The 23,563-nt window shown below is 42.3% G+C and overlaps 1 protein-coding gene across 3 annotated transcripts in view; it reads right to left on the bottom strand.

Moving 5' to 3' along the window:
- sgcd (sarcoglycan, delta (dystrophin-associated glycoprotein)) overlaps nt 1–23,563 on the bottom strand; it is a 420,239-nt gene that overhangs the window by 172,371 nt on the left and 224,305 nt on the right. Inside the window, exon 1 of one of the 3 annotated variants that reach the window (XM_026182768.1) lies at nt 16,613–17,315. The exons of 1 other annotated variant lie outside the window; for it this stretch is intronic. In XM_026182768.1, coding sequence (XP_026038553.1) covers nt 16,613–16,615 — 3 coding nt within the window. In that variant the 5' untranslated portion in view covers nt 16,616–17,315. Of the gene's footprint in view, nt 1–15,133; nt 15,501–16,612; nt 17,316–23,563 lie in introns of those variants that run through there. One more of the 3 variants, XM_026182770.1, reaches the window with a different exon arrangement.

The following is a 23,563-nucleotide window of genomic DNA, read 5'->3' as shown; positions in this document are numbered from 1 at the left end:
GAAGGGTAAATATCAAAACCTCGAACAGTGGAGGGATCACAGAGGGATCCTCAGAGCTAAAACGGACAACGGTCAGATGCTGGAGTTGCTCTGCAGAGATTTTACCGAATCCTAAAGTTTTGGTTTGTTTTCCACCGCTGAATGAAACCAGGGGGAGGGTTATGTGACCTTTGACAAAGGCAGGGTAAGTGAGTGTGAGGGTTTGTCTCAACAGATCTCGACAGCGGCTGAGTGGAAGAGGATTTAGTCAGTCTATTAACGAGCACAGACTGGCTGTCGAGTTGAACTAAACCCTGCGTGCATGTGCTCCACATCCTCTCCAAAGCCGCCTCTGGGGTGACTGTGGCTTTTTTTCCTCCAACACTGTTGTTACTTTTGAAATATATTTGTTAATTTTTATATGCACGGTTAAAAATGATAACCTTAGAAGTTATAAAACCCAAGAAGTTAAACTGTCAGGATTAAGAAGCTGTTTTTGAGCATCATCAACACATGAGCAGCATCCAGCTGGTGTGCAGTAGCAGAAGAAACTCAGCATGGAGAGAACATGCAAACTTCCCACTCAACTCAGTCGGTTCATGAAATGTCAGAACATCTATTGATTTTTAGTTCTTCACATGAAATCCATCTTGAAGAAGATTTTGCATAAAATAACGCTGATCGCATCTCGTGAACATGTGCTTTGCCAACTGATTGCACGGCTCGGTACACCGGCCTGATGAGGAAAAGCTGGAATGTGGAGTCCAGGCTGTCGGTCTGGTGACTCAAACAGGCTCTTCTCCACACAGTCCTCATTTGGCAGCTAGCCACAAAGTGAACAGCCACTTACTGCTAAAGAGACAGCTGTGTCCCAAAACGTCGGCTGCATCCTTCGGAGGCTGCATTTGAAGGCCGCATTTGAAGGCCGATTACGTCACAGCCAGGCGACGAAGCCTGTCCCAATTCGTCGACTCCTTCAAATGCGTCCTTCATTTCCCCGAATTTGAAGGATGGGTTGGGTGTGTCCTTCGTGGCCCACCATAGCCCAGAATTCATAGCACGGCCCAGCCAAATTTCAGTTTCCAACAATGGCGGCTGCTACTAAGTTTTAAAATTACTCTTATTAATCTTTCTGGGTCACAAAATAAACTTTTAAGATATTTTCAGGAGAGAATGTAGCTGTGTAAACTTCAAATATCTGCTTAGTTTATCAAGACATCGCATATTTGCAAAAGTGCGCCGACGTTTTCAGAAACGTCTGTTACCCACCCGCTCGATAGCTAGCCGGGGGTCACTCAAGCCGGCAAGAGCAGCGGACTCCCGGCTTCATCATTTTCAGACCCCTGCTGTCTTTCGCTACTCAGGTTAAACGTGATATATAAGTCACTTAAAAATTTAATTATTTGGCTTTTTTCTGTGTTTTATTTGTTCCAGAGTAAATCAGTTTGGCTGAGATCAAAGTTATTAGATTATTAGATTAAGTAAAACTTTATTAATCCATCGGGTGGGTTCCTCCGGGGTTTTCACACAGCTGAACACGTAGACCACGAAGGCCGGGTCCTCCGAAGGATGCAGCCAACGTTTTGGGACACAGCTACAGTGAAAGTGGACAGTAGATCCTCGGTTTCTTAACATAAAACTCATCGTTCCAGCCAGGAGCAGCACTAAAGTGATCCACTTAAACTGATTTCTAGTTTTAGTGTCGTTTTCTTACTCTGAGTTATCAATTCTGTCCCTAGTTAGCTAACATAAACTAATGCAAGTCTATTAGCTGCAACCAACCAACCACATGACGTCATGTTCCATACTGACAGAAGATGGCGCTAAACACGTTTTTAAACTGTAACTTTGAGCAGTGATTTGTTGAGAGCAGAGCTCAGTGCTGTAAATTAGCTTTTAAGTCTTTAGTGTTTCATGTCCTCTTTAAAGAGGAAAGAACATATTACATGGAGGCGGGAGGAATCGATAATGGAGCAAATTATCTCACTGGTCACATCTGAGGTAAACACCAAACACAGGAACCTCTTGCCTTATACTCTGTGGCTGCAGTGCAAACCGCTGATCCACCGTGCTTGCTTCATTCATTACACCATCTCAGTTTGTTTCATGACAAACTAGGATTTAGACCCTAAATGTATCAGTCAGAGAAGATCTATCACGGGCTCACCATTCATAGAAACACACAACAATGAAGCATGTGGACGTGACTCAAAGGAACACCGCTTCTCTCCACAAAGGGGTCAGTTTGAGTGTGCTATAGTGGGGTGACCCGGTAAAAACAACAAGTGGGAAACTCTGGAAATAAGTTGCCCAGATGTTACTGAAGAGCAGAAATCACACTGAGAATACAGCCCAGATGTGACAGATTCACATCAGTATTTTGTGAAACTGGAAAATGTCATCCTGTCAGACGCTGACACGTCTCACTCTGCAGGACTCAAATGACATATTTCTGATTTTTGTTCCCCCTCTGCCGTTACATCATAATTACTAATTAGTTAATTCTTAATGCCTTGGTAAACACCAACAGGCCATTTTCGAGTATATTTAATTATAGTGAGGTCACTGATTTAGCATATTACACATGCAGCCCGTCAGGATTTTCATGTATTATACAATCTTATTCTTCTAAACCTCTTTGCATTCATTTCCTGTGCCGTCACAAGCTGACTGATGGCGGTTTTGACTTCTCTGCACTTCAAAGATGGTTTCCGGTAAACATCTGTGGTATTTACTGCACTCTGCGCTCATCTACAGCATCATCATTATAGGTGCTCGCCGCGGTTGTCCATCTTCTCTGATGCGGACCGAGCATTCATTTGTATGCACACTGCTGCGTTGTTTGGGAGTCTGGGACTATTTAGAACAACAATTTCTTTGGTAAGTGCCAATCGGTCATGCTGTACTCTCTCAGGGACGTGACAGAGTTTAAAAAAAAAGAAGTCAGCAATAGGTACGCACACACAGAAGAACAGAAACAAGGGAGACAAAAGTGGAAAAGACAAGAGACAGACAAAGCAGGAGAAGCTAAAATACCTCTCAGGAAAAAAAACATTGAAAAACATCAAAGGAATGGAGAAGAGATGAGAGAGCGAGGAAGCATGAAGGGAGACAGAGAGAAAGAAAAGGGAGAAGCAAAGAGATCACAACCTTCACAGCAAAGGTGAAAACTAAAGACAGTTAAAGGTTATAGAACAACAAAGATTACAGAAAGAGAACGGACGTTTTGTACAGTTATGCACCGTTCTTTGGAAATACAGCTGAAATACTGACGCCTTTGAGAATAAAAACAGCAAACTAAAGTTCACCATTTATAAGATTTGTAATGGTTATTTCACTAATTGTATGTTCAAGCTTTGATAGCAGCAGACGTATGATGTTGTTTCCAGTTTTTGTGACCGGGAACAGCGTTAGAGTTAGTTTACAATGTAACGATTAATCATGTCAGAGCTCTCATCTTCAAGGTGGTGCAGATCAGCTGGTCTGCTGGACTCCCAGTGCAAAGATTAAAAAACACAGACGCATACGATGAGAATGGGGGTTATTTGATTAAAATCGATTCTAGCGTGAATAATATCGATTCATTAAAATCCTGAATCGCTTTTTAAACATAAATTAAGTTTGTACGAAACACCAGAATCTCAGGCTAAACCTCACAAAATTTCGACAACCACCAAACAGCTAAAAACGTCAACTGCAGCAGGATTCTGCACAAAGACGTAAACACAGAGCGCGGCCGCAGACGTATCAGGATCAGTGAGACGTCAGCTTTCTCACCTGACTAAACGGACACGCCGTCGGGCTGAAAGCCGACAGCTCACTGATTCTGATGCGTCGGCGGGTCTGCGCTCTGTGTTTACGTCTTTTTTTGCGCTGATTCTGAAGCTGCAGGTTTTGTCTCTCTCCAACCAAATTTGACTGAACCAGCAGCAAAAGAAGATCCAAACTACGCTTCATGTTTCACTTCACATAAACATCGTCATGAATTCCCTCTGACCTTTAAATCACACTTCATGCACAGCTCTCTCTCTGTACTTCAAGACCAGTTTCCCATCTAAAAATCTGTTTTCTGCATTGTTCGCTTGCTTATTACGCACCAGTCTACCATCATGTACGGCGCTGCCGGCCGCTGTGTTTGTTTGTTTGTTTTTTAATTTAACTGACGTTCGACAAGAAAGCCTCATTTCCGCTGTTACTGACGAAATGTAAACTTTTTAAAATTACGGGAAATTTCAAAACGCTCAGCTGTGTCTCTAATTAAACCTCTGTAACTTTGCTCTGCTTCACTTCAGCAGCATCAGGTAATGTTTATATGTTGATTCATGGTTTTCTTCTCTTCTTGTTCTACTGCAGAATATTTAAAGCTATCTGCTATAAAAAGCCAGGAAAATCTCCTTCATGTTTTTTTTATGTTTTATGCTCTGTTACTTTGACACAAAGGCATCTGCTGTGATCCTTACACCTCTGATGAAGTCTCACAAGTGTCAGCTTTCTTTTTATACATATAAAAATATGGATATGTACTGATAAATGATTGGAATTATAATATTTCTGACTGTCTGAGGCAAAATTTCCCTGATTCAAATCAATTCGATTGAATCGAATCCAATCGTGAATCGGAGTCGAATCGATTCTAGAAATCAGTGACGATACCCGGCCGTAGGTGAGAAACTGAAGGCATGAGGATGAGTAGATGTGGATGTGTGGGACAGAGTGGGAAAATAAAAAGATGTATGTACTGTATGATAATGCAAAGCTTATGTCCTACACTTTATGGTGCAGTAAGAAACTAGAGTGTAGTCGCAGCCTGCAACATTTTTTCAAGTCTATTTAATATGATATAGTATGAAAATTAGAAACAGTATAAGTGGCCTCTCATGTCACTCTTGGTTGTTTTTAAAGCCCTATACATACTGTTTCAATAGCGATGTTCATATCTAGCTTCAAACAATGGGATCAGCATTTATAAGAATAATAAATATGATAATATGAGCAAAAAGTCGCTGACCTGTTGTATCTTGTGTTTACAAAGTGTAACCAGTTGGAAAAATCCCAGCGTAAAAGCAGAGGAGCTAAAAATGCCTTTTTCCAGACACAGGATGAACTGAGACGCTGCACCGAGGATCAGTATGATGAAGGAATATTTTACACAGTGAATCATGCAAAATTACTCCAGTCGAGTCTACGAATAAAAATATGCAGTAAGAAATGAGCATAATGGCTCCCCTTTTAAACTTAAAGTCAAAGTTAGTGCTTTTTTCTGCTTCTGGTTTCCCCAGGCGGTGTTTCCATGCTTCGCTGCAGCAGAGGGATACTTCCTAGTAGTATCATGCAGATCTATTGCTGGGCCAGAACACATTACATCGTGAAGAGAAAGTCACCTACCAGGAGCTGCTGGGTTTCATCATTTTTTCGGACAGATCAAATTCTGCACAGTCGTCTTTCAGCAGAAGAGTTTCTGTTTTTTTTGTTGCGTGTACGCACAGCAGAATAAGTTACCAAGAACTTAGCATACACATATCACGACCTCTGCTTTTAAACCCCGCAGGTACAGACAGATTAGAGGCTTCACAAGCAGGGACTGCACATCACCTGTGTGAGAGCACAAACTACTCCCCAAACCCCACTTGTTTGCTACTAATTGGGTCTAAAATATGACAAACATATTGCTAATTATCGTAATACTTGAAGTCCCTCATCATGTTAAGTGCCTGTAATCAGCCTCAAAGTCGTGTAAACAGCAAATCAAAGTCAAAATGTGTTAGCGGTTCACTTTAACACGAGTTCTTGCTGAAACTGTGGAGAGTCTTCATCGTTAAAACGATGGACTGATCAAAAAGATGTCAACAGAAGCGGGAAGAAGGACTAGGAGCTGTTTTTCTTTGTTTGCATGAAAACAGAACTAATTACTGTGAAGGTGATTATTTTTTTCACTAAGGGCCAGGTTGGCTTTTATCACCTAGTCAAGAAAATCATCACTTTGCAAAAGTCGGGGTATCCTTGTCAAAAATAACATTTGCTTAATGACTGGAAAAATGACCCTGCAAATAGAATTTATAAATCACACGATTCGGGTCAACCTATGATGCGGTAAAGTTTTTCCAGCTGCAGTCATTTATATTTGGCAGCACATTGCATGTTATATTTGGCTCTGACGTGGGACATCCCCACGTCTGCACAGGTTGGGAAAGCATAAGGTGGGGATACTACCAGAAGCAACCCCACCCACACAAATGCATATGGAGGTGGGCTGCAAAGCAGCTTGCAGCTCAGCAGTAACTGCCGCTAAATTAAAATACAATACATTTATACTTTTATATTAAAATCCTAACTACAAACTCACTGCACGTGAACAGAACTGAAGGCAGCACATTTACAATTTTACAGTCACAAGAGCAACATATGTTTAAAAAATGAACAATTTTACCCTTACAGTGGTTTGAACTAGTTTAAATAAAACTATTTATCCTATAATGAATCTGAGATGCTAAGAAGACAACATTTTCAACAGCATGAAGCTGATGATAACAGCATCGGCTAAAAGTTTAAGCTGGAAATCCAGTCAGTTGGAAACTTTCAGCTCTGGCGAGTCTTTCCCAGCCACGACTTTGGTCGAATAAAGCACTGCAGAAATGCCTTTTTAATAACAATTCCCAGCTGTTAACATCTGAACAAACAGACTGATTGATTGTAGTTGGGCGAGTGACAAAAACACACACGAGGAGTTGATTGCAGTTATTAAACCTCCACAGTCTGAACATATCGCAGCCTTTATTGCGAGGTTTAGAAAGGCCAACTTTAAGTATTATTTTGCTTTGTTAAAAATACGATTTCGATGTTTCAAATTTGTGGTTGCAATCACAGAGCTCACACTGTGCATAATCAGTCCAGTTATAATAAGTCTTATTTCAGAAAATAAACCATTAGATGCTAAAGTTTGAACTAAAGAGAGACAAGTTTTTCGCATTTTATTAATTGACTGATTTCTTTTTTGAGTCGTGGTTTATGTTTGAAAGCAGGAAACTAATTATATGTGTCTCCAAGTTTGGCCAAAGTCTGAGGAAGCTGTAATGAAGTGCAAAGACTGCGAGCTCTGCCAGGCCATCACACTAAATAAATAAAAACCCAGCCTCTTAATTGACCCGCCCGATGGCTGGATCACACTTTGATAGAAGATAAATAAGAGGACGACTGTAATGGATGGACCCTGCAGGTGTCCGGTCGGTTTTACAGACGCAGCTCATTAAACTGATGGAATCGAGGAAGCACGCACATCTCCATGAATATAATTTCAGCCTCTCTGTACATTTTGTTCGCTCGGCGTCTGAAGGTTTAGGTGCTATTTACCCTGCAGCGAAGTGGACACAAACAACGGGCGGGGGGGAGGGGTATAATTTCCATGGAAATGACTTTGCTGTGCAGTGCCAGGCGGATGTGGGAAGACGTTTGCTCCGCTCAGTTTGATTCCTGCTCCAAAGTCTAATCCTCAAATTATCACTCAGTCAGCAAATTCCCCCCTTCTCTGCTCTCAAACCCCACTTTTGTCCCTCTTCTCATTTTCCTCTCACTTTCCTCTCAAACCGCCCTGAAGCTCTATCTGTCCATCTGTCTGCAGGAGAGAGGAGACAGTATCAGAGACATTGCATAAGTGCAGACGGGTGTTTCACTGAGTGCCACGATAACTCTGGTTTAAACCAGTAATATCTCATGTAGAACATGTGAGCAGTTCATAAAAGGTGTCCATCAAACTACTGGTGCTCATGCAAGGGGAAAAAACCCATAAAAGCATAAAACATTCAAAACTAGTAAATGGCCTTTATTTGATAGAGTTAAAGAGATACATGAACGTGTATCGGCTTGAGTCGTCTTCTGGGTGTAAAGATAAAAGATAAAAAACACAGAAATTACAGCTTCATGCTCCACAGGTGTGTCACAGTAAGTGCATGCATTATTTCTCACAGCCTCTAGGGGCAGTGGTGAGTACAGCACTGATCTAACCTTTTGAGGCTCCGCCCAGGAACTGCTGAGCCCTCTGATTGGTTAGAAAAGTGTTTTTTAAAACAGTCTGAGATATGTAAACACACACAAAACATCAATAACCATAAAACAGAATCAAAGACACTGGAGTATTAAAAATGCGACACTGTTAGCGATGGATCGACAACACCATCGGTAGGTGAACTCTAGTCAATTATAAAAGCAGTGACCCTACTGTAGGACCAAGGTACTGACTATAAACAACATGAGGGGTCAAAGTGTTCATTAGCACCGGATGTACTGATGGCCTTAAGGACATAAATCCAGTATACCGCCCTTTGTTTGATGCACTTGATTTGGTCCCCGCCCCTGGCATCAAGACTAATAGTTTCAATATCTCACACTCTCAGTGTTAATCACTGTCATGATGTGCTTCTGTGTACTGTTAGGCCATGGGATACCTGCATTCACCCACCGCGTCCCTGAGTCTCCTTTAGTCAGACAGAGCCGACCACCAGAGCATTTGAGTAAGTATGCAGCACAGATGACACCAGTTTTATTCCTAAATATATTTTCAGGATGTTCTCATAATGTTATCTAGTAAATAAATAAATGACCACAGTAAAAACTAACTACAGACCAGTAAGTCCTTAATTGTTTGAGATCTTCTGGAGCTGATTCCCGTGGGTTCAGTAAAAATCTTGTGCACTCAGCTTCATAAGTTTGCTCTCTCTTTGGTTAAACATATCATAGATGTTGTGAGTTTGAAGAAAATACAACATATTCAACTTTTCTAAAGACCTAAAGGAAAAAATTACTATTGTGAATAAATGTTAGTAGTCAATAAATTAAAACTGCAGACGTGGGAACACAAGCTGGTCTTTAGATTAATGTTGTAATTTCTTTGTTGTTTGCTCCATCATGTCCAACCAGCACGGTGGTAATACGAGCCAGTGGGAGAAGATTTGTGGCAACAATAAAATGCAAAATTCAACTGAATGATTTTTTAAAACAAAGGCTCTGCAAAAAATAGTTTGTTATTGATGAAATAGACTTATCCTTTCCTTTACCGTCCCTATCCTGCTGAGAGCTAAATGAGAAGAAGCGTTCTCGTGTCTCTGGACAGCCTGTAGAGCAGAGAGCGGAAGCAGGAGGAAACAACTCTGCAGTCTCGTGTCAAAGAGCAAGGATGTTTTACTCTGCATCGCTTTTCACAACTTTCCAGACTTGAGGTGGTTTTATGGTTGCAAAAAGACCACGAGGCTTACTGCCAGATGGTAAATATAATGTTCTGCTGGGCAGCCATATTGCAAAAAAGCTCAGCTAAACAGTTTCCAGCAGCACTGGGCATTATTCAAATGCATATATCTCCTGTAGTGTGGAAGAAACTGTCACAGTAAAAAAAATTAATGAATGAATGACTCAAGAGTTTTTCAGCTGACTGTATCATGCACGTCTATTGCTGCATGATACAAGCAGCTGAAAAACTTCTTAAATTATTATCCCAGGCACCTCATTTCTTTAGCGATCTCTGGATCAGATCGGGCTAAATGCCAACCTCGTGTATTATTTGCATAACAGTCATCTGTTCTCTTCTGCTTATTTAAACTATTGTCGTGGAGAAGCTGGAGTCTATCCCAGCTTCCTGCAGTGAGAGGTGGGTTACACCCTAGACATGTCCCACTCTGTCTCAGGGGTGACACAGGGAGACATACAACCACCCAATTTAAAGCACCAGTTATCCTAACAGGCCTTTGGGCTGCGAGAGGAAGTCAGAGCAGTTGGGAGAACATGCTAACTCCACAGAGAAAGGTCCCAGCCAGACGGAGGATTTGAACCTCTGTGTAACAGTGCTAATGTATATGTTTGGGGATAAAGAGGGTGAAGGGCAAACATTGCTGATTATCAAACTAAGTTTAGTACCTGCTGTTAGCTAGCACACATTAAATGTAACTTAAACTTGAAACTTTTGTGTTTCCCGTTACATTTATTAGTTGCGTAATCACAGTCCTTACAACACTTAAGGCATAAGAAGATCTTTCTTATCCTCTTACGCTCTTAACCAACAGGTCGCTACTTACAGCGTTGCAATAAATAAAATCATATCAGCATATATTAAAAGTATAGACGATTATCTTTGTGAGGAAATCGTGTGTTAGCAAATCTTGTGCCAGTTGGTTTTTTTAAAGCTGTTCTGAGAGTGACTGAGGAGCTGAATGCACCAAACAGCTGATGTAAATTCATGTCTGCGTAAGCAAGATGCCAATCAGCATCGCGACAATGTGACAACAAGCTGCAGTTTTGTGACAGTTTCCCTGTTTCTGTGCAGCTGCAGACACACAGACAGAAATAAAAGTCTCTCATTTTCATTGGAGGCAACATGTTGCTCTTATTGTGTTTGTTTAGCTGGAATATAAATGCTAAAAGTGCACACAGTGATTGTGTAATTTAACCCCAAGCTAGCAACTCTGTTTACCTGTTCTGCCTTTGCCTGATTCCTTCTCTTTCCTTTCTGTGGTCCTGTCTTCTTTAACTTTACTCAAATCTGTTTTCCTCCTTCTTCTTCTTCATAATAATAATAATAATAATGGATTGCATTTTTAAAGCGCTTTTCGAGACCCTCAAAGCGCTTTACAATTCCACTATTCATTCACTCTCACACACTGGTGGAGGCAGCTACAGGTGTAGCCACAGCTGCCCTGGGGCAGACTGACAGAAGCGAGGCTGCCATATCGCGCCATCACCAGTAGGCGGAAGGAGTAAAGTGTCTTGCCCAAGGACACAACTACCGAGACTGTCTGAGCCGGGGATCGAACTGGAAACCTTCTGATTACACGACAAACTGCCAACTCTTGAGCCACGATCACGATCTTACTTGGTAGTGTTCGCTCTTACACCCTCAAAAGTGCACGTTCAGAAGTTAAAGCTTTACAAAGGCAACGGGAATTTGGAGGGAAATGTTCAGCACCTTCATAATAGCTGAGTTGAGTGGTCTCCCACCTGTTCAGTGCAGTGAAAGCTCTACAGCAGAGCTTGGTGGTTTGATGCTAAATGCTGATCAAGGCTGAGAGCAAAGCTGGTCTTTCGAAGCATGGGTCTTATTGTATCTGCAGAACTGCGCCTGTTGGGGAGGCTGAAACCTTGGAAAACAAGCTAACAGCAAACAGCTGACAGCTCGCAGTGGCTCCTCCGAAAGACCATGTTGACTTTAGTAAGTCAGCGGGTGGAAACACTGCCAGGGTTACGGAGCCATTACGATGCCTAATATTAAGCGGTGTTAAAAACCTGCATTACAGCAGCCATGGATGAAAGTTACAACCGTGCCTGGAGCTGCTAGCTGCATGTTTTTGTTAAACCAAGGACTTTAGCATCTTTGAAACAAGGCTCACGGTTACTTTGATTCATTTATTTTATTCTGCATTAATGACATGCCTAAGGCCTGCCTTTTTTCTTTTTGTATAAATATTATCAAGTGTCTGCGGCCGTGCTAACAAATCTGTGAGTCTTTACTCGAGCTAAATGATAATGCCACAGCACCAGTCCTTTGGCAAAAACAAACATGGTGAGCTAGATCACTTTTGGAAGCTGACCTCATTTATTTCATGACTTTTTTGGTGATGTTGGAAGAAATCTGGTCTGATGGTATGTAATGACCTGACCCACAGGCCTGAGGACTTAGTGAGGAGACAGTTGTCTCCTGGCTGAGTAGCAGTCAAACTTGGAAACGTGTTTTTGCAAACAAAGTAACAAAATAAAAATGTCCATAACCACTGAAGCCAACACATTTTAAAAAACGGCAACTTTTACTTTGAAAAAGGAGAATGGTCACCATCTCCGGCGTGTGCTGCACTCTTCACAGTTTCCTTACTGTTTATTAAGTTTGCAGACAAGTGGGCGTCAACTGCAGGCAGCCGCAGCAATCTGCTAGTGACCAAAGCAACCGCAAGTTGTTTCTGAAACCAACCTAACACCCTAGTGACTGTTGGTTGATTGCCAGCGACCATAGATAGTAAAAAGCATGGATGTAGCTTCCTGGTAGGAAAAATGAGGATTGTGGAAGTCCCATAAGTCTGCACTTCCACAATCAGAAACTGTACAGATGACCACCAGATGGCGATAGCTGTGATTGTAAAAAGACTTCCAGTCTCGTATAGGAAACAGATTCCTGCTGAGATTATGCTCTCAGTCACTCATTGTGGGTCATTAGAATAAAAAATTACCAAAACGCATGTTTCAATATTGAGGATAAAAGTCATTCGCTAATGGACGTGCGATTTCACAGTCAGCCCCGCCCCTCCTTGTCACATCTGTTTATTTGCAACCCAGCGACAGTGAAAATGTTCATCTCGAGGCTTCAAAAAGCTTCACAAGCCAGCGAGTGATGTCACAGTAGCTACATCCATCTATGCTAGCAACCTCCACCAACCACTCCCAAACCGGTTGGGGAATTCCAGTGATTACCGGGCAGTACCATGTGGCGTTTACACCTGTGTGACTGGGGCCCGAAGTCAGAATCAGAATATGTGACAGATTAATTTCATACATTACAATGTGAATGGTTAAAGGATTCTTCTCAAAGGTTAGCATAAACACTGTGTGCAGATATTATGATGCTGTGTCTGCATGAGTGCAGTGTGGTTGTACTTGTCTTTGGCAACAGGCAGCTGCAGACAGCTGAGAGCAGACAGTAACGAGTACATGAAGAGACAGAGAGTCGACTGGGGGTTGGGAAGTGTGGGGATATCTGGAGCCGTGACTCTGTTCCTAATATATCTGTGTGTGGATCGACAGCTGCGATGTGTCCTGAAGCAGTCGACTGTGTTACATGTCAGAGTCGCAGTGGGATGCAGAAGTTTCCTGGTGGAGTGCAAACATAATCGATGTATAAATAGTGGAAGGCAAAAATAGACGGAAAGAGCTGCTGGCTGCACGTAAGCCTGAAAACAAAAACATCATATTTCGATCCTCGGGTAAACTCTCCTGTCAGTGATGTTGTTAAATCACAAAACTGCTTCAACAACACTTTTATGGCAGTAATATCAACTTTCAAAAATCATACCAAGTTTCTAATAAACTGCAGCAACTGAGAAGCAGTCGTGAACTGCCTCCCATTCAAACATCGCAGCAGCAAGAAGGAATGTTTTACTGTCACCTCTGAGTTTTAAACTGCTGGATTTGACCTTTAGATGCAGCACGTAGTCATCAAAACTGATTAGTGTAATGGATAAATTAACAGTTCTTTTCTTATATAAATGAATATATTTCTGTAGATGTTAGACATTATCAAGCATGAAGTGTATGCGTACACACACTAGCACACACACTAATTAGTGCACCAGAACAGAAGCAGAGACTTCTTGCATGGTCTGTGCTGCACAGCAAACCACATTGTTTCAAATAATTCTCTTAAAAATGCTTCAAAAGGCACAAATACCACAAACATAGTAAGAGGCCAATTTCAGTGGCCCCAATTACCAAAGCTAAAGGCTAGCAAAGAGCACTTGGCTACAGCTCGCTGTGTCAGGATACCTGTGAGTGAAAGCCACGCCCCCTTTCTTTAACCCTTACCAGTATTCAAAATAAAATTCAACTCCTGTGCAGCTGAAGGAAGAATCTCTCCACAGAGGCCTAAAGAGTTTTTTCCACTTAGGCTGTAACATGTTAATACTGTTATTTCCATATTTTAACACAGGGCTCTATGGGCCGACTTGCTGTGTGGAAGTGAATACATTGGTTTGTGTATCCCTGAGACGTAGCTTCCCTCAGTTTCCTGCAGGTTCCCTGAGTGGCACACCTTAGAAAGCATCACCTAATCACCATGGACAAAAGTATTAGGCCACACCTCTTAATCTTTGACTTTAGGTGAATTATTCAGTGCCGTTGCCACTAGCATGTAAAATCAAGTCCCAGCAAAGCGGTCTGTCTTTACAGGCATTTGTGAAAAAGTCGGCCGAGAGTGGTAATATTGCAGGAGGCAATATCGCAACAAGTAAGACTGTGGAATTTCTTCCCTTCTAGATATTCTGTGATCAACTGTAAGTGTTGTTATTGCTAAGTGGAAGCATTTAGGAAACACAGCACCTCAGCTGTGAAGTGGCAGACCACCTAAAATTAGAGGGGTCGCTGAGTGCCGAGGAGCACCAGTCTCCAACTCTGTGCTGACTTAATAACTGCAGAGCTCCAAACCTCCTCTGGCATTAAAATCAGCATGAAAAGCGTGAGCCGGGAGTTTCATGGCACAGCTGTGAATGTATAAATATACAATGTTCAGACTCGTGCTTAGTTTGGCAGCTCCTGTGCTAACTGTTCTCTCTTTGTGCTCTGGATTTCCTATTTGTGTCAGTCGGCCTCCAGGAAGCCCCGCCTGTTGTTTTTTATTCGTCGAGTCGCACAACCTTCCTTCCTACTCTGGCTAGGTGACACTGGAGCAGCCAGTGCAAACCACATTTCAATAAGTGTAAACTTGTGTTGCCGGACTTATGTTTCACCGTGCATGCAGAAGTCTGTAGAAAATCTCACTCTCAGCACAAACATTGGGATGAGAACTTTACATATCCTGATACAGCAAATTTAAATATTGAAAAGTCATCATTTTTCTGTCTCAATAGTACCGGCTTCTCATAAGTGTAATTGTAAAAATATCTTTCTTTAAGTCTAACAGCATTCAGCAGAGCAGGTATGTTCACGTACAGCAGGGCAGAAGCAATGTACTGTATCCAACCATATTTTGGGCAATAACTGAGTGCAGGGACAGAACTTTATGCTGCATGGAAGTCAACACCATCCCCAACATCCCCAAAGCAACAGCTTTACAACCACGAGCCCAAAACAAACATCCTCAGGCTCCACAAATAGAAGACCCTCGGGTCTCCTGGTCAAGGCCAGAACCTTGGTCAGTAAACACTAAAAATCTCAGCTGCAACAGAAATGAAACACAACAATGCTACAGCCATTGAGTCACAGCAGGGCTGCCTCTTAAATGAATGTGCCACGCTCGGCAACCTTCGGATAATCATTTTGACATAAATCACAAAAAAGCAACAGGTACGCCCTGAAAATCCTCACAGTCACACACACACACACACACACACACACACACACACACACACACACACACACACACACACACACACCTGAACCAGCATGCTCTCAGCAAAGTGGTAAAATTCTAAATTACTTTCAGTGGCTGTTTTCAACACTTGAAATCTGGTCAATGTTGAACGATTCGAGCCTGGACGCTGTCCAAAGTGATTCTCTTTCACGTGTAGCACGCAGCACAATCTCACTACTGGAAACACTCTGTTTGGTCTCAGTAACAGAGAGCGTGCAGGAGGAGGCCACATGCTCGCTCGTTGTAAACGCACTGAACAGACACTACACAGACTTTGTGTCACGGTGAGGTGGAAGATGGTGGAACATTCATCCAAATCATTGAATTCAGGTGTTCCAATCACTTCCAATCAAGCACTTAGACATGCAGATTGCTTCTCCAAACATTTTTCTCCAAACATCCCAGAACAGTTAAAGATTCTATAGCTGCACAGGGTGAGCCGACACGATGTTAAACCCTATGGATTAAGAGTGTGTTATCAGTCAAGCTCATATGTGTGTGAAGACACAAGACAAGTTCAAGACAAGTTCTGAGCTTCAGCGAATGAATGAACACTTTCCTCACTTACTAGCAAGAAGAATCCACTCTGCCTAAATGAAAGTGTCTAAAAGTTTGCTGTCAGAAGTCAAGTTAAAATGGTCCTAATTTGAGGTTAATGTGTTTCAACACTGTTTCATTTGAAGCTCTAAAGTCAGCATTTTAACTTCCCAACAGTAGTGCGTGTGAAGCTGGGCTCAGAAGAACCAAAGCTCCATCTGAGTGCCTGTAATGATTTAAAAACAGACATGACTTTTGCCCACTGAGCTATGTGACGAACAAGACCCTCACTCCCCTCATTCCCCCACCAACACACACGCCCCCGTCACCACAACTGAATCCACACACTCATCCGTCCCAACCAGAGCTGAACCGGAGTCCGTGTTGAAGCATGTGCCTCCTCCTCCTCAGAGACACACAGTAGCCTGCAGTCTGTCCACATCCACCTTCTTCTTACTTATTTATAGCATCTTGTTCCCCAGAGGTCCAAAGTAATTGAAACCAAATGTGTTGCTGACACTGATACAGAGAGGTGGAGGGGGGCAGATCAGCCCACCCACTCACCCGCCTCCTCCTCCTCTGCTTCTCTATACCCAAAGATTATAGACCAGAGGTGAGATTTACAGTCTTGGAAACAACTTTTCTTTCAATTTCATCTAGAAATAGGGGGAAAAAAAGTTTCTTCCAACTTTTCTGTTCACAACAAATAACTGAATTAAATCGTGTCAGTCTCAGGGGCTCTGCATTTATAAAGCAGTTATAATGTTTTGCTTTTTTTCCCAGGCCAGTGAGCACCAAGTGGAAGAAAAAAAAAAGCAGTTTTCTTCCATCTCCCCCCAGGAGAAAGAAGCAAAGTAAAAGGGACTAACTGCAACTTTAATTTGCTCTCTTTTTTTAAAGCAGGCAGCTTGCAGCAATCAAAGCTCAGTCCACCTCCCCACCCACCAAAGCCACACCGACAACCACAGTCAATGAGCAGACCCAACAAGGCAGTGAAAGCAAACTTACCATGCTTCCTTCCCCCCCTTCTTGTTTGTTATTCCTCTCTTTAGTCCAACTCTTTCCTCCTGGGCTCCTGTTGAGCTCTGCTTCAAGTCGAGGTGTGTCAAGCAGATAAAAATGGAATGGAGCTGCTGCTAAGAAGCTGCATGAGGCCTTCACTGACCAAGTCAGACAGCCACCCCTCTTTCTTTCTGTCCCCTCCCTGCTGCCTTGCTCACTTGTCAGCTTTTCCAATAACAAACCAATGCCCGCCTCTTTTGGCCGAGTCCCCGAGCTGTGAGCCGCTTCCTGAACGCGTGGTGGACTCCCGTGACCCAGCTGTCTCCCTCTTTTCTTTCTTTTACTTTTTTTTTTGCAGCTGCTGCTCTGCTGTGGAGAGTCCTGTTACTCCAGCCCTCTGTCTGTGAGCTGCAGCCCTGCCTTCTTGCCTTCCAGATTTAGAAACAGAGACACATGTGGGTATGAAGTTTAAAGAGGCGGGGCTTGCCTGAGAGTGTTGTGTTGTCATGACGACCCCTCCTTGTCTACATCTAGAGTTCTGCCCCTGTTGTGTTTTATGAGCAAATACATGGAGCGAGTTGGGATTTTCTGTGTCTGCAGTCTGCACACTTTCACTTTTCCACCAGTCATTAGAATAAGAATCAACTTAGTAAGTATATTTATATGCATTTATAGAATCTGCAGGCAGGGAACAAAATGCCATGCACTGGAACTTTTTCCATTTGTAGACCACCCAGAGATCAACCTCTGTCAAACTGTTCATGTGAGGACTCGAACAGAGGACTCGGAACTCTAACGTATCAGCTTTCATCTGGTAACAATTTAACTTTTAGTTACGCTTAAAAAAAAGATCAAGTTTCGTAAACAATGAACAATACACGGAGCAGGAAGTGTTGGTCTGGATATCTGCACAGGAAGCCAGAAGAGGTTTCTCAGATTTCTTACACACTAACACACTTCTGTTCTAGCCTAAGGTAACTGCAGATATTTGATCCATTTATTTAATTAGTCTAATTAATTAAGTGCTTATTATAATTTTTCTGTTATTATGTACTTTATCTACAATTAGAAGGTAAAGTAAGTGTCAGAAAAATGTGAAAAACACCCAGCACTCCACCCTAGAGCACAATAATCCCTTTTCCAAAGTACCGAATGAATTATTGTATTATTACACAGAACTACATCCATGCATCCACCCAAACTGCTTTCTTATCTGATTGCTAGGACACTGGAATACAGCCCAGCTGACACCAAGCTATAGGTGGGTCACCACCAGTGTACTTTACACTAAAGGAAGACGCCCGAGTACTTGGAGAAAACCTGAGACAGACAGGACTGAGCCGACCAGCAGCCTCAGTGGATCTTGACTGAATAGAATAGATATATAAAAGATAGCTTGTAGGTCTAAAACTAATAAGCCTGTATGGTCAGGAGAAAGCCATTCGTTCTAATGAAAAACAGGGAAGGCCTCAGGAGGACATAGAAATCTATCCAAATATGGCGACCTTAATCTATGACCTCAGCTTTGATGACCTGATGAGTTCTTGGTCTCATTTATTAGTTTCAGGTCTTATTCAGTAAAACATTATGGATTTTTTTTAAATTACAGTCCTCATTAGAATAAAAATGGAAAGTAAAACAGTTAAAAGTTGTTAAACTTTATAACTCACAAGTAGTTAAACTAAAAGTGTTCAGCGTCCCTTGGTTTCTCAGTCGGATCTGCACTCGTGTCCAGTTCCATAACACCAGGATGGTGATGGTGAAATGCTTAGCTTGAGGCCAGGTCATGTGACTCACACAGGATGTCAGAACAAGGCGCTGGACAAAACCATAATTGTGCACGGTTCTTTTCTTTCTTTATTTGGTTCAAATTAACTCCATTTTGCAAATTTACATTTTTCTACTGGAGTCTCCAGTGTCATGTCAGATGTCGGTGGGCCAAAAATAAACTTGCTATTAGTTGAAGTTTCAAAATCCAATCAATTACAGCCTGAGTCACTGCTGCTAATTGGTGAGTCACACTCACTGACAGAGTTCTAAAAATGTGGAAAGATTTTGAAGCAAAATCGTAAAAAAAGCTCAAACTGACACAAGCTAAGCTAAAAAGACAGAGCCAAAAAGTGGAGGGGCAAACAGCCCCTTGACCCCCTGATTTCCAGCACTCTTGGCTGTGAGGCAAATTGTCCCATCTGCAGAACTCTTCACCACAGATTCATTTGCAGCAGTAACACATTCTGCGACCCTTAGCGGCCCTTTTGCCTGCTGTCTCATTGCATCTCCTTCAGATTGAACTCTGTCTCATGTTGCACAGCAGTGCTACAGGCGTGCGCACTGCGCTGCAGTGTGACACTGAGTGTGACAGCAGGTCAGAACGTGCTGCTTGTGCTGCTGTTCCATTTTACTCAGACATATTTGTGATAGTTGTAACATCAGGAATGAATTGAAAATTAATTTTGCAGCAAGATAACAAGCCCATACATATGTTCAGGGTCATAATGAACTTCCCATGACAGACATACGGTCCACGCTCATCTCAACATCATCTCACATCAGACTGTGTTAGGAGACAGAGACAGAAGACACAGAGAAAGTTGAAATCCACTTTACAACCGTGGCGAGTGTTTCTGGGAGAAGCACTCCAGTTTCAGAGGCAAAGGGAGGTCACGATAAGCACTGGTGTAGTGCAAATTTTCCATATTTTGTTCTCTCTCTGTGAAGCTAATAATATTTTTGGCACTGCCTTTTGGTGGGTGTAGCTTCTGCACACTTCACTTTATGAGCCTGTTTGTTGTAGTTACTCATGTGCATTCATATTCTTTTCCCTTTTATTTTGGATTGAAACATCACAGCTGCCCAAGTTTCAGCGACTCGAGACCGAGAGGGGAGCGTGCGCGCGCAAGACTCACCATGTGAGTTCAAGAGCGAGCGATTTACAGAATGCAAATTCCTCTCCTCCACTTTAATGTTCTGTGGCCTGACAGCGAGGGAGGAAAAAGCCTCACAAAGCTTCTCCTACAAAGCTCCACTTTCTTTTCGCCCCTCGTCCTCCCTCTCCTCGCAGCCACACTGATCCCATTCTCTTTGCCTGCTTGTTTGTGGTGAGACTGATTTTGTAGGTTGGGGGAATACTTCATGCTTTGATGTTACATCCAGGAGCTTCACAGTACTGCGCCTTTGATAAGAAAATGCAAGGTGCTTTTATTATTAAAAGAGGTTAAAAATCCTTTTATATGCCCATGAAGAAGGTTAAGCTCCAAATACATCCGCACTCCAAATTCACATTTGTAAGCCTGGTAATTTCTACATTTCTCATTCTGATATCTATATATATATATATATTTGTCTTTTCCCCTTTAATTCTCACATAAGCCACGGCGAGAACGCAGCCACCCTCTCTTAGAAGCGCTGCCTAGAAAGAAAAGAATAATAGCGATCATTGTCTAACAGGCAAGACAAGTCCAGAATCTTAAGTGGGCAGCTGGGATGAAGGCTGCAGAAAGCAGGGGAACCTCACTATTGTCCCTTGGCTGCTGCCGGAGCTCCACTTGATGATGTATTAATCAATAAATAAAATGGGAAATCCCTAATAGGCTTGTGGTGAGGAGAGGAGGAACACAGTGAAGCTCCGTCTAATAATGAAGATGCAGCGTAGGCAAAGCCGCAGGGGAGGCGAGGATCTCATACACAGACAGATTGTTAAAGAAGAGTTTAAAAGAGGCGATGGTGGAGATAGCGGAGCGATAGATGGAGTCGGTACATGCTGCAGAGCTGATGTGGAAGCAGAGAAGAAGATGAAGTCTTTCAGATAAATGTCAGTGGGCGGAGCTGAAGTCTGAGTCCAAAAAAGGATGAAAGCATATGAAGCCAATTTTCAGCTAGACTAGATTATTCATCATGTCTAAGATGGCATCAAATCCTCTTGAAAAGTGTTGTTGGTAAATTTTCATAGTTGTGTAGAAAATACACACTTTTCAGGAGACTTGAACTTCTTGGGGATTCACACTCGGCACGCTGGCAGCAGTTTATAAAATTATTCCTCTCATCACCTCCCTCTGAGTGCATGTGAAGGACCAGTGTAGTAATTATTCTCGACTTTAACGGCTCACGCACTCCTTCGGCTTCTTTCAGACGAAGCGTGGGAGGAAGTGCGCATAGGCAGGAGGACATGAGCCCTGTACGCTGCCCTTTTACCTCTGTCTTAATATATCAGAAACACAACATTTCAGCCTGTAGACATTCAATAGGCAAACCTTCATCAGGAGTGTGCAGGAGTCTTTTACGTGTAATTACTCAAATTCACTGGGCTCATCTATGTTAGCTTGTTTGGACTCTTGAAATTGAGATCTCGAGGTTTTTATCCTGATATAATGAAACTGTGTTACTTGATCCAGTTCAAGACACTAGAACCTGGGTCTGGAAAGCACGACAACAAGCTCTCTATAGCTACAGCAGTGTTTTTATCGGAGCATACCGTGAAAACTTCAACTACTCAAAGCCAGATTAGTCAGGAACAAAGCGTGCCAGAGTGACGAGGGTGAAGGTGGAAGCCATTTGTGGAAGAAACATGTGAAAAGACCTGCTTATGTGTAGTCACAGCTAATACGCTTTAGTAGGCACAGTGCTGCCGGAGAGCACTGGAGGATAAACTAAATGATCAATAATGTCATAACTGAATTTAGTTTTCTGTTATTTGATTGAAAACATCAATTCCAAGAGGCTGATAGCGAAACCAAAGTTGAAGGGCCACAAACTGCAGTTCCCTTAGATGCCACAAGGGGCTCGCTCCAAAAGGGAGCAAAAAACTGGCAAAAATCTTTGCAGATTCCTCCTTCATAACAGGAGCACAGACTCTCTGCCATGTTCGTGCTATCAGTGCTTTCACAAGGAAACTACAATAATGCAGCGTAAACTCCAATAATCAGACAAACCTCGAACAGGCACTTGGTGTTTGTGGGAAGGAAAAACTCCCTCTTAACAGGAAGAAACCTCCAGCAGAACTGGGCTCAGGGAGAGGCGGGGCCATCTACTGCAACTGGTTGGGGGTGAGGGGAAGGAGACAAGACAAAGACACGGTGTGGAAGAGAGCCAGAGATTAATAATAACTAATGATTAAATGCAGAGAGGTGCATAAGCACCAAGTGAGTGAAGAAGAACCCCAGCACCCTAACCTACTGCAGCTTGTGCTTCAGTTGACATGCCAGTATTTTATTTGCCTGTAACTTTGAACTAATTAGCCTATATGTATGCACAAAGTAGTTCATGAATGCGGTTTGTTAACCAGGTTCAACAGTGTTTGCTGATGACATAGCACTCATTCTTCTGGCTTTAAGAAACATGGCAGCAGCAGTCAAACTGCTACCACGCTCACTGCATCCATGCTTCATGTTGTCTAAGGTCCATTTGTGCACTGAGTAAATAAAGGAAAGCATTTCACCTCAAAAGTTGTGAGCAAAGGGTAAATGGACTGGTAGGTAGGTTGTGCATTACTGCTCCGACTGAGCAATCGAAGCACTTAAGGTAGCTGCTGGTACAGAAAAACACTTGACTATTGCCGATGCGTTACACAACCATAAAAAAAGCAACAAAACAGCCGTGTGTTTGTGTGTGCTGATCGCCCCGTCGTGACACGAGACATACTGTTATGGAACATTTCACATTATACTCACCTAAAACCGGCTCTAAAGAAAACGGATGTACAGGACAGAGTCAAACTGGAACAAACTGTCACTGTTTTAAGGTTAAAATGAAAAGTTCTTAAAAGCAAAATAAAAACTTTTTGCTCTGACGTCTGCGAGGACTGATGATATGGTATTAGGTATTTTTATGCATCTGTCACATACACTGTAGACTTTATCTGTTTTGAATTGCTTGCAGTTTGTTTCCTGGCATATGTGTCTCTGTAATTTACTGCAGGAGGATATTTGAACGTTTTGTACTGTTTTCCAGTGTGGACCCCAGGAAGAGTGGTTGTTGCTGTGGTAACAACTAATGAATAAATAAAGAGTGAAAGAAATGAAACAATGAAACAAAAACATCTTTGACATAACTGAACACATGAATAACTATGTGTGGGAATAGTTTAGATGCTCTAACAACACATAAAATGAATGATTTTAGATATATTTGTCGAGATAGGAAGAACAGAAAAATGACAAATGTAGTTGAAGTCAGGTACCTTTGATTCAGGCACATGCAGGATCATTTCATTTCTGGGTTAAAGCAGACAGCACTGTTTGATGTTACATAACTGCTTTGATCAGAAATCACAGCACAGTTTATATTTTGGAACCAGTTTCTGTATTTTTTTTAGCATCTGTCTGAATCTATCGATCAACTCTTTAGCAACAAGAATCCCAGTTTAACCAGTACCTCCCGAGTTCACAAATCTCTCCAAAGGGAACCTATTCTGCTCATTTCCAACTCAATATTTTTTATTCTTGCACTCTACTCAAGTTGTTTTGCATGATTCACAGTCCAAACACAATTTGTATTTAACTTGCTGGGCCTTGGTGCAAGCCAGCAGTTTGACCAAAAGCTGTTTTTGCCCCTTGTAAACAGTAGGTTTAAACAGCCTGTACTCACAGCCACCTGCTACCAGAGCTGCATGTCTGCGATGAGCATATTAGCATTATCCCCCATCAGAAACTTCATACAGGTACAAGTCTAGACAAAGGTGATAAACTGAGTGTTTAGACGGGACTGTAGCCCGGTGATGCTCCATCAGGACAAGCAAGACACCTAAAAATAGACAAAAATTAAAACGTGCAGAAGTGAAATGTGCCATAAAACTTCTTGCCTGTTTGTATCCTTTATATCGCTGCCATCTTGTGGCTGCAATGGACTATAGTTGCTGGAAGACGTGCTTGGCTTGGATCCCACTGGAAACTGTAGTGTGTCTCCATTTCACTGATGTGTCCATCTGTTAACAAAGACTTTTGTGGACAAACCTTCAGCCTT

Source organism: Astatotilapia calliptera, chromosome 10, assembly GCF_900246225.1.
Source record: "Astatotilapia calliptera chromosome 10, fAstCal1.2, whole genome shotgun sequence".
Classification (NCBI taxonomy): Eukaryota; Metazoa; Chordata; class Actinopteri; order Cichliformes; family Cichlidae; genus Astatotilapia; species Astatotilapia calliptera.
The sequence above is the reverse complement of the archived record's forward strand: the minus strand, read 5'-3'. Positions and strand labels throughout refer to the sequence as shown.